This window comes from Coenobita brevimanus, chromosome 20 (assembly GCF_032717465.1).
Source record: "Coenobita brevimanus isolate Jiangsu-jjx chromosome 20, ASM3271746v2, whole genome shotgun sequence".
In the NCBI taxonomy this organism is placed as follows: Eukaryota; Metazoa; Arthropoda; class Malacostraca; order Decapoda; family Coenobitidae; genus Coenobita; species Coenobita brevimanus.
Window position 1 is genome coordinate 2,497,966 of NC_136973.1, and position 16,023 is coordinate 2,513,988.

Below are 16,023 nucleotides of genomic sequence, written 5' to 3' on the forward strand. Positions count from 1 at the left end.
AACTTTTTCAACGTCTGTGAAGGTGTGGCAATATTAGTTGTCCTGTAGATTTATAACACATCTGTAGTCCTATCTGAACCTGACAACCCGAACTCCCTCCATGCTACAGCAGTGGGTCTGTTGATTTCTGTACATGAGCAACAATAACAGTTGGACTTATCTAGTGCAGAATTTTCTGGTTTCTGAACACAAACACGACTCTTACCATGAGAGAGCGTAGGGTTTGCTGGCTTCTGTACAGGTGCAGTAGTGAGTAATAGTTGTCCTGTAGATGTCTGTAGAAGCTGGAGGCCACCCAAAGTTGATGTTCCTGAGGCCTGGGCGGCACCGGTGGCAGTGGGGCCGGCAGTGGCAAGACTGGCTCGCTGGGGCATCACTAACCGAGGACCCTGTGGCGTCTGCTGTACCATCACTCCTCCAACACCACCAGCTGGGACCTGAATGGCTAGATGCCATAAATAACTATTAGAGACTGGCACATCTTTCAAAATATAGCCTTTAGAGCCTGACAAAATACCAAATACTACCATAAAATCAGAATCATAAACTAGTCACAAGTGCCTGGAGTTATATCACTTGAATACCAATACTCAATGAGCTTTATCATCTTGTCCCAGATTTCCCACAATTACAATGAATGGTATAATCCAAACTATGGTTTCTAAAACTGAAGATAAAGGAGGCCCTAATTTAGTGACAGATGAGAGCACTTAATTCCATATTGTAATGATGATGGTGGATGCTCTATTATGGAACTGTATACAGCACAGCACTTCCTGGAAGACTGGTCTAAGCGTAAGATGGTGGAGGAATGTGGATGCACTTTATATATGAGAAATACAGCATCAACTCCATATGTGTCGTACCTTTTAGTGTTCCTCCTTGATGTACCAACTGAAAGCGTGTTCCCGCTCCATGTAGGGTGGTGTGAGTTGCGGCTATAGCTGAATTCTGAGGTAATGGAGCTCTTAAGGTTCCAACTGGTGCTTGTGCTCTTGGTGTGGATGCAGGTGACATGCCAGGCTTTGGCACACTTTGACTAGAAGGCCGCACATGCAGCTTGATTTTGCCAGCAGGACACCTGAAAAAGAGAGTAATTTATATCATTTGTTACTCATAAAGATAATTAATATATAACAGTTGTTACTAGTAAGGATAATTAATATATATCAGCAGTTATTATAGTAAACTTCGCACAGGTTCAATGACGACTGGATAAGCTTACCGGTACTTCATGATATTCAGAGTAAACACTGATGGGCTAGTGGAATTTACTTCAAACTCTTCACCAGAGAAGCATTCGTCTACTGTATTTTTACTTCCCACTTATTTTATTCAGCTTAACACAAAAGCTCTAGTAATAAAGAGGTAAAGGCTATATATCTAACACCATAGTTCAAAAATCTCCCAACCCAAACAAAATAAACTACGGTAGGGATAACAAATTATAAATTGTGTTTGACAAAAGGGGTTAAATTTATAGTTTATGGTGGCAAGGGGCACCTTCTGTGGTGCCACGGATAAAATTGGGTGGTTCCTCTGCCTGGTTATACAAACATCCCTCAAAGCCCTCCTTATCCATTAAGAGGAGCATGGTGAACTGCAGGAAGGCAACTTCATCCTTTTGTCCACTGGGTTCATGTTCAGATAAGCCTCTAGCCACAAGAAGAATAAAGGAGGAACAACTCACTTGGGTGGAGGATCTGGGGCTGAGTCTATTTCCTCAATGAGGCGGCGAGGGGCTTGGAACTTGCGGATGCGATGTGCAGCAAATGCAGTTAAACACAACTCTAAATCCGCCAGGAGGAAGTTTAGGCAGAAGAGGTCTACATGCTGCAAATAAAGAATCATCATCATCATCATCATCCGGACCTCCTTTCTCACCCTAGGGCAGGGTGAAGAGTAATAACGTCCAGACAGCCCAAGTCTGCCCAATCCAATGGGCCACGCTTCCATTCACTCATCATTCAAGCTCCTGGAATCCTGGCTCTATCTGATATGTCAAAAACTTTCACCACATTCTATAGCTTTACATAAAGGTATCCGACAGAGTCAATCCAAACGGTCACGTTAAAAAGAGGTGTCAAATCCCCGATCATGTACTTCTTCTCGGAACATTCATCCAGCCAGCTCATCATTTATCATCATCATAATCACCAAAACTATCGTTAATCATCATCATAAGCACCATAGCAACATTTTTTGTTTTCTGGCTAAAAAGGACCACAGGAACAAAGACAAAGAAAAGATAAAAGTGTGAGAACTATTAACAGCAAGTTCAGTGAAACAGGCCAAAGCCATTCATGCCTTCATTAACTAAACAGGCAAAGATAATCTTTTGTCAGACAGGGTCTTCCTCTGATGCATAAAATTGTCTGATGTTATTAAGAAGAAAACACTGGTGCCTATGAGATGTTTTGTTCTACAAAAGCTTAAAAACTAAGAACTATTATTTACAAAATTCTTAGTGTAAAAGTCTGACTACTGTTTTTATTGCACTGTAAGAGGTGCTTTATAATCATCATCTAAATTCTGAAATAGGCACAAGTAAAATGTTTTGTTACACGAGACAACTTAATATGAGAAATGTTGCTGGTTGAAGACTGAGAGGCTAAAATTGAAAGAAATGCTTATTTCTGATTTCCAAACAATTTAATGACGAATCATACGCAACTTCTGGTGTGATTTTGTTTTTGATTGGAGTTATTACAAGAGAGGAGAGCCTAATTTAGGCATAGTATAGATATATTTTAAAGGTTTAAAGGCACTGCATCCTAAGAGGCTATTGAATGTGTGAATTGCAAATCTTTCTCAAAGTAATTAGCATAATTATTAACATGCATAATTTTTTCATATTAATTATCATCACCGTCATCATCATCTGAACCTCCTTTCCCACCCTATGGCAGGATGAGGAGTAGCAACATCCAGACAGCCAAAGTCTGCCCAGTTCAATGGGCCACACTTCCATTCACTCATCATCCAAGCCCTAAAAATCCTGGCTCCATCTGAAAGGGAGGAAGGGGGGCGGGGATCACCATGTTCTATAGTGTCACATACTGTATATTAATTACGCTCACCTTAAATGGGTCATAATCAGTGATATCCCAGACCATGGAAGGAGCATTGTACAACATGCCTTCCATCATGAATGGTGAGACAGTCGGCCGTGGTTCAAATAGGTTCGGGTGATTACACACTTTTCGCAACTGCATCAAGACATTAATTACGCTGAGAAAGTTGCCTGATGCTAATGTCTCTTTCGTCCTGCAAAAATAAATACGAGTAAAGATGAAACAGTCAATAGTGCTGTATATTAATTATGCTTACCTTAAATGGGTCATAATCAGTGACATCCCAGACCATGGAAGGAATATTCAGTAACAATTTCAGTCATGAGAATTTGTTGTTGTTTCCCATATTTACCATGTAACACAATACAGTATAAGAGTACTGTCATAATTACTGTAAAATCATATAATACACCAGTCAGTGACCATTCTAGAGTTAAATCTATTACACAGTGTACACAGACACAAACAATAAGAATTACATATTACGCAGAGAAATGCACAAAGACTCAGTAACATACTTAGTTCTGGACATGAATTCCTCATAGAGATATCGCTGTCTCTTGGATAATCTGCACATAACAACATGCTCAAACTTCTTCGGCATCTGCTGCTCAACCTCTGTTTTCAGTCTCCTAAGAATGAAAGGTCGGAGAACCTGAAATGATTGTTATTATTATTAACATACAATTTGGTACCTCCCAGAGTAAAAGCTAGTCACACACTACTACTTGGTGAATAATGTACTTATACCTGGGTACATAAGAAACGGGTCATTTCTGGCTGACTAGTTACAGTGCTATGGGTGAGGCAGTGCTAGTATCTTCCCCTCACTTGCCCCACCTGATACCATTCTCACTCTCCTCACCATAACTCACCTGCCAAAAATGACCCATGCCTGTGCAGTGTCTCTGTTTCTTTAGTCAACACCTGTATAAATGCACATATCTTTTTTTTTTTTTTCAATTCTACATGATCTTTTCATTCATTGCACTCAAAGAACTAACCTTATGTAACCTCTTTATTATGGTCTCGTTATACTCCTTGTTGCCTTCAATCATACCAGTGACTGGATTAGAAAACCACTCCCTAAACTCTCGATGCGAGGCAAATATGTTAGGCATCAAGAAGTGCATTAGTGACCACAATTCCATGAGGTTGTTTTGAAGAGGTGTGCCCGTAAGCAGCAAACGTCTGAAATTACACAGGTTAGGTTAGGTTCACGATGCAACCTTCACATAGTTGAAACATACAGGTATAGAGAGATGAGTGGATAGATAGATAAAGATACAGAAATAACAGACAACAGATACAGCCTGATACATAGATGAATGCATTATACAGGACACAGTGGCAGGTGGGGGCGCTCATCATCCACTCACGTGATGTAGTGCTGCTCTCAGGTGATTGCCCTTTCCTCTCTCCCTTCCTCTTCTGTCTTTCTTTCTTTCATTCTTTCTTCTTCCTTCTGTCTATGGGTGACTTTACATGAGTGACAAGCCAAATCCTTTCCTGTACACAAGGAAATCATTTACTATGCTGGGTGGTAACCATATAATCAAATTATGATGCCTGGTGGCTTAGTGGGTACAGTAATTAAGGTGCTCTGATCAGACTGAGCCTGTGAAGGTTTATATCCAAGGAATTGTTGGGATTTATTGCTCACATCATGCCACTCAGGAATGAGTGAGGCAGGTCACTCTCATCTTAAATGTCAGGACCAACTTGCCTAGCCCCAAGCTCCTATGCTCCTCATGGGGCAACACAGGATTAGAAAATGAACAAGTGAATACAGAATACACAGGTAGGAAGGTATGTACTGCAGGTAGGTAAAGAGGTACAGAGATAGCCAGACATATAAACAAACAGATCTGAGAACTCTGTTGCTATATCAAAGTTAATTTAAACACAGTATATGACATAAAGGTACCCTGTTTACAATTAAAAGGATGAGAAAAAACAGCATCTGACAGTCCCGTACCTTTGGCTTTGGAAGTTCAATAACAATTGCCATCGTTGTGATTTGAAATTTTTGATATTTTGAGCTTCATCAAGAATAAAATATTTCCACTTCTTTCTTCTAAAGCTCTGATGGTCCTGGATCACCAACTTATACGAGGTGATACAAATATGGAATGCATTAGGCTTCGTCCATCCTGCAACATGTAAAATAACTGCATTAAAAATCATTTACATTAAAAATACAGTAAATACATAAAATGATGCCATACTTCCTCTACAGAGCTGGCTATGAAAAAGATAATGTTTTCTGTGGAGTGGAAGTTCAAATTCTCCTAAGTAAATTCATATAAAGGTAGCAAGAACAAAGCATACATCATCTGACTGAAGTAACTAAGCACTTTCTACACTTAAAACACCATCATCCAGGCCTCTTCTCACCTAAGAGTTGGGAAGGCTTGGGTCCAGAGAGCAAGAACGGAACCTGACAGGAAAACTTGCGAAAGTATGGCCATGTAAACGGGCCACACACACTCACTCACCATTCACACCCCAGACTCCTGACAGCAATATCAAGTACATAACTGTTCACACATTTTTCACAATCCTTCCCAAGTCAACCATTATTTTTTTTTTTCCCCCCCACTGACCCGAACAATGATTACAAACATACCTTGTCTTTTCATCTTCCTCTCCTTTTGTGTACCATAGTATGTGAGTATCTTGAAGGCAGGACACCACTTCTTAAACTCCATCTCCCAGTTAAGCATAACTGATGTAGGGACAACAATCAGGTGCGGCCCCCAGTTACCTTTCTCACAAGCAAGGTGTGCCAAGAGGGAGATAGTCTGAATGGTTTTCCCAAGACCCATTTCATCAGCAAGGATACCTGTAATGAGGAGGCTCTTTCAAGCAATCTTTATTCTACTATCATACAGTCAGCCCTTCATCTTTGTGGATTTGTTATTGAGGATCTGGGCATTAGTGACTTAATGAATAATCTGAAAATACACTTCACACAAGTAGATACTAGATTCTAATGTCTGATGGTGCTCTTGGACACTGCAAAGGGCTTTTAGGCAATCATAAATGTTATTTTACAACTGTATGGACCATTTTGGGGGGTGCATTCATCTACAAGTTCATTAAGTGCAGGAATGTTTGTAATGTAAATACTGGAAATGAGGGCTGACTGTGTGGGTAATAATAACCAGATACAAAAATCTGAACTGCAGTATTTTCTATCTATTAATCATTAAGAATTCAAGTTATTAAGTACATAATCCTTTTGGAATATATCCAACCTCAATACAATGCAGGACTTGTGAAGCTACTTGCCACCAGAGGCCACCACTGCCAACAGCTTCTCCGCCCCGAGTACGTGTTAAATTACGGTGATTTTTTTCTTTGCTGATGCAAGAACCTGTGTGGCAAAATACCATCATACACTACTGAAGTAATGAAATAGCCTGAATTTTGAAAACTTGACACTTATATATTTCTTTTCGTAATTTTTAATGAAGTTGCTACAAAGCTAAATTAAATCTTGCTCTTGAAATGCTTAATTTCTTCTGTAGTTTAAGCCAAGCACTGTTTGTGTCAGTCTCTGTCTTGGCAGAAATTAAATGAATGAATTATTTAATTATTCAACATCAGCCATCCAAGCTCAGAGATCATCCCAGCTCCAAGATCTGATGTGTCTTATTTGAAAGTGGAGATAGCGTGTCTTCCCAGGCAATCTTGGAACGAGGAGTCTCTGAGCTCGGATGGCTGATGTTGAATAATTTTATACATCATATATTAAATTTCTGAAAAAACAAAACAAGTGCTTGGCTAAAACTACAGTATAAATCAAACATTCCAGGAGGCAAGATTTAACTCAGCTTTGTAGCAACTTCGTTAAAAATGATGACAAGAAATATACAAGTGCCAGTTTTCAAAATTTGGCCTTTGTTTTGGGGGGAAATAAAACAAGAGCAATGTAGTCTCCTCTGTTATATTTTTGGTACACAGCTTTTTCATTACTTCAACAATGTATGGTGGTAAGTTGCCACACAGGTTCTCGCATCAACAAAGAAAAATCATGGCACCTGAACACGTACTCGAGGCAAAGAAGCTGTCAACAGTGAGAGACATCTGGTGGCAGACAATTTCCACAAATTCCCCATTTTACTTCCATTTTGTGTGATTATATCAAATAATAAAAAGGGGACTACCAAAGTACCATTCAGCTTCTTCTCGTACATCGTCGTAAGCCAGTCCAACCCAACATGCTGGTATTCTCGCAACATATGCTTAAGTAGGAAGGGTACTGGAGTAGTTACAGAAGTGGAGGAGAGAGTAAAGCCCTTTGGCTGCAGAGCTTCTGCAACAGCTGATGCATCTTGTAACTCCTTGTCCACTTTTTCACTATCGCCCTTAGATGTTTCATCAAGATTGTCTTCCATCAGAGTTTCAAGTCCTGGGCTTGGATCTTCCTCCTCCTCTACCTCTTCTTCCTCCATATTCTCGTCATCACCTGTGAGACATTCATCATCACTATCTTCCTCCTTTTCAGACTCCTGTTTTTCTTCCTCATCCTGATCAACCTCCATCTCTTCCTCATCCTCGTCTTCATCACTGTCATCTTCAGACCCATCTTCCTCCATCGGTTCAGCAGCAGCAGCAAGTGCTTCGTACTTCTTTCTCAGCTCCTCTACCGACATTTCATTTTCAGCCTGCAACAAGTTATTTCATATACTATACTATTCATTCATATGGTAGCAAAGGGTAGAAGAGTACTAATGAAAGAGGACAGAGAGAAGTGTTTGGAAGTGAGACAGGTATGTAAGGTAAAAATACCTTGAAGGCAAGGGGTTCCTAAAATGAAGCATGGTTAATGTTATGGTGATGTCAAGGAACAGTAAGTTTAAAATGCATATACCATGGCTTGCTTCACAAAAATATCATCAAAATCATCCTAACTCAATCTCTCTCAGCTTCTGGTGAATTATGAACAAGGTAATTTCCTCAGTGCTAGGGAGATTATGGATCATACAAGTGCAATACTGTACCAGATAGTGGAGAAAGTACTGCAGCGCATATGAGAAGGGCTTAGATATTTATGGAACAGGTGGATATGGATACAGTATATGACAAGGGTAACTGGAAGGGATTACTGTATGGAAGTTGTAAGTATTGTGTGCATGGAAGACTGCTTATTGTTGTATAAGGTTTTTATGATGGTGGCAAAGCAAGTTTCATATGTTCACCAAGAGGACACTTTTATTTCACTGCTCCTCTCTAAACATTTCTACTTACTCAGCTGGAGAAACTGAACTGGAGGTATTAAATACAGCCTTCACAAACCATCTCACAATCAGAGGATTTGTCAGGTATGAGAAATAACTTTAAAAAATCATAATGATATCCTTAGACTGAAAGGGTTATGGGTAGCTGGATGTCTGAGTGATCCAATTCCAATGTTGGAGAGATGTCTGTAGCTGGATGTCTGAGTGATCCAATTTCAATGTTGGTGAGAATGTCTGTGAGTAGTGAAGTCTGAAAATGGGAATTTGTAGCTCAAGGAATGCGCACTCGTGGCAGTGGGCATCATGACATTTATTAATCATGATCTAACTGCATGATCCAGAAACTAACAAAAACACTTGAGAGAAGTTTTATGTTGTTTAGCATGAGACCTGACGTTTAAGAGAATATGGTACATCAAGATTGAAATACGCAGAAATAAGAATGTGATAAATAAGCTATGGTTATTAATAATTAAGTTTTCAAATCCCACCTCTAACTCTTGCAGCTCCAGCTCATGGTTGACATCTCCCTCCTCTTCCTCTTGCTGTTCAATTGTGTTCTCATCATCTTCATCTGAAACATTAGCCTCAAAATCATCATCCACATCCTTCTCACTATCACTCTTACTTTCTGCTTTGAGAGGTGTTCTTTTCCTTTTAGCACTTTTTCGTTCACTTAAACTATCATTGTTACTGTCCGGTTTTTCACTATCAGGTTCCTCGGCCAGTACATCTTTTGATTTAGCACTGTCTCCCTCTTCAGGAGTTTCCTGGCTTTCCACGGCTAACGTCTCATTATCACTACTGTTACCCTGAGAAAAGTCTGCCTCTTCCAAAAACCCTGGTGGCAGATCCTTCAATAGATCCTCCATTGTTTGCTTGGACTCCTCATGAAGTAGCTGCAGTTCTGAGGCTTGTTCTTCTGGATTGTCATCTTCTCTGGCAATAGTTTCCTCATCATCTTCCGAAGATTCCTCAGGCTGAAACTCCTCTGCAAAACAAATGATATACCAGGTAACTAAATTTATATTACTTTACCTTGGCCCAGGGCTCTGCATCCTTTCTATAGCATTTTTTTGTGACAAGCATAAAAGATTTTTGTCCACCTGCAGCTTATTTCATTCATCTCAATGACAGATAAAGACAAAACTAAACCTCTATACCCTTTCCACAACACTTCTTTTTGACTAACATCCTAATGCTAAGCTCTTGCTATAGCTCAGCATTCATGATGGAGGGATGGCAATTAATGGGCCAAGTAAGCTAAGGAGTGTAGCTTTATACAGTATAGCATACATAGGCAGTCCTCATTAAAAGATCAGATCTGAAGTACAGTACCACAAATTATTACATACAACTGCAACTGTTAACTGTGGGAAACTGGCATATCAACTTCATATGGAACTTTAATTTTTCTTCCAGTTAGCCTACTTGTGTGTGTGTAAAAAAAAAAAAAAAAAAAAAAAAAAAAAAAAAGAGGGCAGTCTTACAGATTATAACTAACCATGCTACAGAAAATCATATGACTGCAGTCCACTAGGTTCACATTAAAATAAGCCTAGGGCTACCACTACTGCTACTACCATCTTAACTCACTACCACTACTGCTACTACCATCTTAACTCACTGTCAGACATTCCGCTGTCTCTAGATGGACTATTGGAGCGTGTGGAGGCAGCAGTCGAGTCCAGTGGCTTGTTCATGCTCTCCGCAAGCCAAGAAGAATACTTTTCTGTCTGGTCAACGATAAAACTAAGTTGCTGATCCAGGGCCTTCTTTTTCTTTTCATCTAACTTTGTAGTCACTTTAAATTCAACAAGCTTTTCAACATTACCCCAAAATGTCCTTATTTCCTTTGCAATAAATGCAGCAACTTTCCTTAGTCTCATTTCTTGCTCTTTCTCAGCCTTCTGCACTTGCAAAGCTTTATCCTGGAAGTACTTTTGAACCATACGTGCACACTTTTTAGCCGCTGCCTTTTTCCACTTCCTTTCTTGAGCAAAGTCCGCACTAAGCCATACCATCTCTTCCAGTAAATAATCCCAGTGAGCCTTAGGCCGTGGGGGTTCCTGCACTTTTGGTAATCTTTTTTCAGTCCACAGCCCCTCCTTTCTTAATGATGCGACCCGTTGCATGACATATGCTTCTTGCCTTGCCTTTTCCACCATCTGATCTTGCTGGGTGCTTGTCTGGATACCTTCACTCATTGATGATATCTTCTGGCGCGGTAAAGTCAAAGAGCTCGTCAAACCCTTGCCTGGTTTGACGGGAGATAAAGAAGTCCTTGCATGGGAAGTCAATGCACTTTTTAAGGGTGACTGAGGACCTGACAGACCTTCAGTCTTGATTTGTAATCCTGAGGCTACGTGCAGGGGATTAGGAATGGTAAACCTAGCTTCTAAGGATTCATCTCCCTCAAGTTTGTGTCTACTGATGTACTGGAGAAACTCGCGGGAGGGACGTCTACTCCAAGCTTGAAAGTCCATCATATTACCATCTCTTTCTAGGAAGAATAATTCTACTAAGTGGTCATTATATTTCTCTTTCACAACTTCTAGTTTGGCTTTCTTCCAATCAACAATAACTTTCCGTAATTCCATAATATCTGTTGGCTTCTCTTCCACTTTGATACGCTTAGCAGGCGGCTGAGACAACAAACAAGGTGGCGGTCTTCTGGGTGATGATGATGGGGTGGTGTTGGGAGTAACTTCAACCGCTGCTGAGGTTCCTTGTGTAGAAGGCACAGGAGAGGTGTGAGGTGTGTACGAGTGGAGGCTTCTCGGGTCTGTCAGCCGTACCAACTCCCCTTCATTTGACCCCATGTTGCCGGCCTTCACCGGACTGATGAGTTGTTGGATAAGCCGAGACTCTGGGATAATGCCGCCACCACCCCCACCTATACCACAGCTGCTGCTGCTGCTGGTAGAGACAGTGCCCTGAAATAAAAATCATTAGGGTCAAATAATAATACAAGTTAAAACAATAATACTGTACCATGCTTCTTCATAGATCCATACACTGAAGGTGGGCAGGGTGTGTATGTTCTATGGATGAACATAACCAAAACCATTTAATTACTTCCAACAGCTCCTGCAAACATTTGGAAGAACAGAAATTTTCAATGTATAATAAGATTTTAATGTGTGTGGGTCTTAGCTTGAACCTTGACTGTTTACTTCTGGCTGAGTTTACTGCCAAAAGTGAAACTGAGTGGCTGGTTAGTTTTTAACACTCTCCCATTCCAGTCTTGCGTAACTTTTCTACTCCGTTCCCAGGCTGGGGATGGGTTTCCTACAAAATGAAACTGTGTTCCCTGCATTCATCCAATTGTTGTACCAGGTATCTGAGCCATGAAAAGTCGCTACAACAAATGACACACCACCGCATCATCAGCCCAGAATCAGTTTGCCAACAAATGACATGCCGGTGCTTCATCGGCCCAGAATATTGTTAAGCCTGCACTCAAATTTCACTCTCAATAAATACCAATGCATCTCCCATCTCACACTTCATTTGCCACATTCACACACTGCAGTTCCCTTCCAATGTATCTGAAAATATACTGGTACACCTCCTCATACACCTCACCTCCCATCTGCAATGTGTGTACATCCACCTGTCAACAAACAAGCTGGGAGCCGACTGGAGGTTAAACCATGATTGCAAAGGCTTGAATAATCTGTGACTTGCTATGGTCTATCACATTCAATGCTCTGTTGAGTTCCTTTTATTATCTCTCTTTCCTGTCTATGAGCCAAATCAGGTTGAAGCACCTTTCTCATTACATCATAAGTCACCCATTTAACTTGCCACTCATTACTGAATCACCTAAATGTAGTACTACATCAAGTGACTGGATGGTGGATGACCCCATCTACCTGTGTATATTAATCTCTTTGTTCTTTAAGTGAAACTACTCACCCCAACAGCAGCTTGTTTAGAATACTCACCCCAACAGCAGCTTGTTTAGAATCAATCACATCTTGACTAGTAGTTGCTTCATTCTGTCCTCTCGTTTCTCTTCCACTCATTACACCCACTTACACATGTCTGAAACAAAAGACATTTTTATAAAACAATGTACAACAGTACTGTACATACAGTAATAATGCTATCTATCTATCTATCTACAGCCCGACGCCCTAATCCCGCAAAGGATAGCAGAATGTCCATATTTACCATTTTAACCCCTTGAGTACAATGATGCTGAAGGGAAAAAATAATGCCAACACTAAGGTAAAGCTAATACCTGTACCTGTAACACATTATTAACTTTCATAATGCACACACTTCGTAATGCACACAACTACATGGTTATGAAATATAATGATTTAAAAAAAAAAAAAAAAAAAAAATCATTTATAACCCCACTTAGTCACCTTCTCGTTATGAAGCATGAACCAATTAGTATTGTTTTTCAATTTTATGGAAGCAGTTGCAATTTATGTTTGGTTCACGTAATTAAACATTCCAAAATCTACACTAAAATATGAGATGAGCACATGATAGACATGGAGCTGTTAGGCTACATGCTAATGAATGGCAAGTGATGTGGTACTTGGGGAAATTGTGAAAAAGGACATACAGTACTTCTGTACTTACTAGGAAATGGAAACCAGGCCTGACCACAGATCAACTTATGGATGTTCAAGTTTTGAAAAACTGGAGTGTGGTCCATCCTTCAGTATGGTATAACACTTCTTGGAATTTATCTTTCTCTCAAGACAGCCAGAGCAAGAAGAGGAGCAGTAGGTAGGCAGCCAGGCAATAGAGAAAGAGAGAGAAACCTACTGTTACAAGAGTAATAGGAAATGTTTCAAAGATGGAGCTGATGCAAAATACTAGAGAATATTGCAGAAATCAAGGATTCACCACTGACACCCAAATTAAGAAAATACATTTACATTGGATAAAATAGTGGCTGTGATATAGGCAAATCAGATATGAAAAAACTTACACAGAGGTACAGTATTAGATGACATCTAAAGAGATGGCACTGCTACAATAAAACTCCATGGGGATAGTCTGAAAATGCCAACGAAGAGGTGTTAATAAATGAAAAAACAACTCTGACAGTTCACTGAAGTTATTCACTGCCTGCTTTGATAACATTTTCAGGTACCATACTGATACTGTATTACACTGGGATGGCAAATGGATTCACACTGGGTACTGTAAATTGTAAGTCACTGAACATATGTTCAATTTGTTCCTTTGGATGAATCTGAAAGGAACTACAAAAACTGACTGTTCAGCTGAAAGGCAACTCAGCCTCCTCAGTCCAGTGACATACCAGGTATTTTAGATTTTACTTTTGATCCTTCCATATGATTATCTACAGGTTATGAGGGGCCAGATGTACTGTACTAGTTTTCATTAACTCCAGCCACAGATCCATCCCATATTGGAAAATAATTCATCTGGTGGAAGCAAGGTTATAATAAAAATACAAGATTAAGGGGGTTAAAGATGCTTATCTATTCTCAATGTACCCACCTTATTTACTGTGACTGCTCCCTTTCCTCTAAATAACAACTCATTAGCTCAAATGATTCCATAATTCTCCTATTCTTCTTTACCATCTATCCCTCTGGATAGTCCCTGCTATACTTGGTCATCTTACACCACATACTGTACATAGACAGTCTTTACTGTACTGTATTGCCTCCAACGGTACAAAAGATCACCGAAGTTGCTTCATCACCGTACCTTCATCACTCCTTCAATAAAGTATTAAGCTTACATTCTGTCCTGCTGATATACCGGAATTCATCTAATATTGGGTACAGTCAATACTACTGATTTACACTCTCAGTGTCTGCAAAAAAAAAGGCCATGTCCATCTCTCTCACTCCAGCATGTATAGTAATTACAGCAGTCACTGCCAGAGTACTAAAACATTCTGTGTGACAGGGTGTATGCCGTCAACATAAAGGTCAAGCATCAGAATCCACCAGAGGATCACTGGCTGACATCAAGAGAGGCAACCACACACAAAGGACTACCTGAACCAACCCAAGTTCTCTAAACAGAGTAAACATCTTAAGCCTATCCAAGAGGGAAGTGTATGGCATTCAACTGCACCCAGCACTTCCATTTCAGCTCCTAATTTTGACTTTAACATTATACCTTTTGTCACCCTTCACTGCATTTAAGGCAAATGCTTATTTCTTGAGCACTAAGGACTGAGGTTTCATTCTTAAAAAAAAAAAAAAAAAAAAAAAAAAAATCAGGAATGAAATCTGGCAATCAACAAGCCTGAGAAAATTATATAAAAAGGATGGAAAATAGAGATGTCTGAGGCACCATGCAGCTTTGGCCTACACTATCATCAGAAACATTTTAAAGCTTTCTCTGTGGCAGCACAAGCTGTGGTTTTCCCTGTGGCAACCCTCCAAGCTGTATGCTGCCTCTCCTGTTTTCATTAACATTGTCTTCATGCCATAACTATCTACTACAGTCTCATGCTAGCTTTATCCACATGTACAGTATACCCAATTATTGTACATACACCTCTTTACAAATTTATCCCCTAATCTTTACATGTTCAAATAATTTCAATCTACTTCTAAGCAAGATCTTTGTTTTTTTTTCTTTAATCTAACATACTTCCTAACTATACTGGGTAACCCTTCCCTTTCACTCCCTCACTTCATTGTTCATACCACTTAATCATCCTTCTGAATTGCCTGCTTGACCATGTTAAATCCTACTTTTAGGTAAGCAATGTCATAACAACCCTTTAAGCGAGGGGAGGGAGTCCTCTCGATGTCAAGAAATACAAGTGTTCTCTTAGGCCAGCTTACTTCAACTGCATATTCTTGCTATAGAGGAACCAACAATGTCTCCCCCCAAAATTACATGCCTCCAAAATAAGGGCATTCATAAACGTAAAACATTACCAGCCACGGACATTCTACTGCAAGATGAAGGCCTCTTGCATATTGGTCTGCTTTTACCTACTGGTTTTGAGTCTGTTCCAGTTAATCCAGATTTGTTATCCCATCACTGTACATCTAGTTTGCCACTTGATTACCCTGATTATCCAGCTATTATAACTGTTCTCTGAAAGTACCTCAAGTTCATTTTTTTTTTATTTTGAAGACTTGTTTTCTTATTCTTACTTACCCAAGCTCTCTTTTGGCCCTTTATTTGTTACCATACAGCATCCTTTCCTTAACACTCCTGGTTCCTGCTCCTTGATAAACTGAAAGGAATTATGAATTATAATTTATCTTTTCTTCATATTCACCTTCAACCTTCATCCTCACTTCACATAGGGTTAATGGAAATTTCTGTTTCTTGTAGCTCCTTCCAAGATTCACTGAACATAACTACAGCACAAGGTACCGTACACTGTGTCTCTGGTGAATCTGTGTTCCACCTGTCTATCATTTATGATACTGTACATCATTTGCCATCCCAATCAAAATTTCTGTAAATGACTTCTAGGGCAGCAGTGAGTAATTTTCCACAGATGTTTCTCTTTTTGTATATAACAACACTCACAACTGGTATTTTCCAACTATCACTATGGAGTTTTATCTAGGCTACAGTGCAGAACACTTTCACCATCTCCAACATATAGTAGACATGACATGCATGCACTCTAACATAATCTAAAAATACTCAAAACCATTCATTCCTCTCTACCATTCATCACAGTACAGTATTTTCAATTTTCCTATTACTCTTCCTTCGTG

The 16,023-nt window shown here is 39.7% G+C and overlaps 1 protein-coding gene across 1 annotated transcript in view; it reads right to left on the bottom strand.

Annotated features, from left to right (window-relative positions):
• The window catches only part of dom (domino helicase), a 43,299-nt gene that overhangs the window by 25,101 nt on the left and 2,175 nt on the right, over positions 1-16,023 (bottom strand). The window contains exons 2-14 of the mRNA XM_080266451.1: positions 12,923-13,036; positions 12,271-12,370; positions 9,948-11,256; positions 8,812-9,311; positions 7,255-7,747; positions 5,704-5,919; positions 5,053-5,227; positions 4,079-4,265; positions 3,593-3,729; positions 3,081-3,267; positions 1,691-1,833; positions 867-1,081; positions 206-445 (exon numbers count right to left, since the gene is read on the bottom strand). Of these exons, the coding sequence (XP_080122577.1) occupies positions 206-445; positions 867-1,081; positions 1,691-1,833; positions 3,081-3,267; positions 3,593-3,729; positions 4,079-4,265; positions 5,053-5,227; positions 5,704-5,919; positions 7,255-7,747; positions 8,812-9,311; positions 9,948-11,256; positions 12,271-12,351 (3,883 nt within the window). The 5' untranslated portion in view covers positions 12,352-12,370; positions 12,923-13,036. The remainder of the gene's footprint in view (positions 1-205; positions 446-866; positions 1,082-1,690; positions 1,834-3,080; positions 3,268-3,592; positions 3,730-4,078; positions 4,266-5,052; positions 5,228-5,703; positions 5,920-7,254; positions 7,748-8,811; positions 9,312-9,947; positions 11,257-12,270; positions 12,371-12,922; positions 13,037-16,023) is intronic.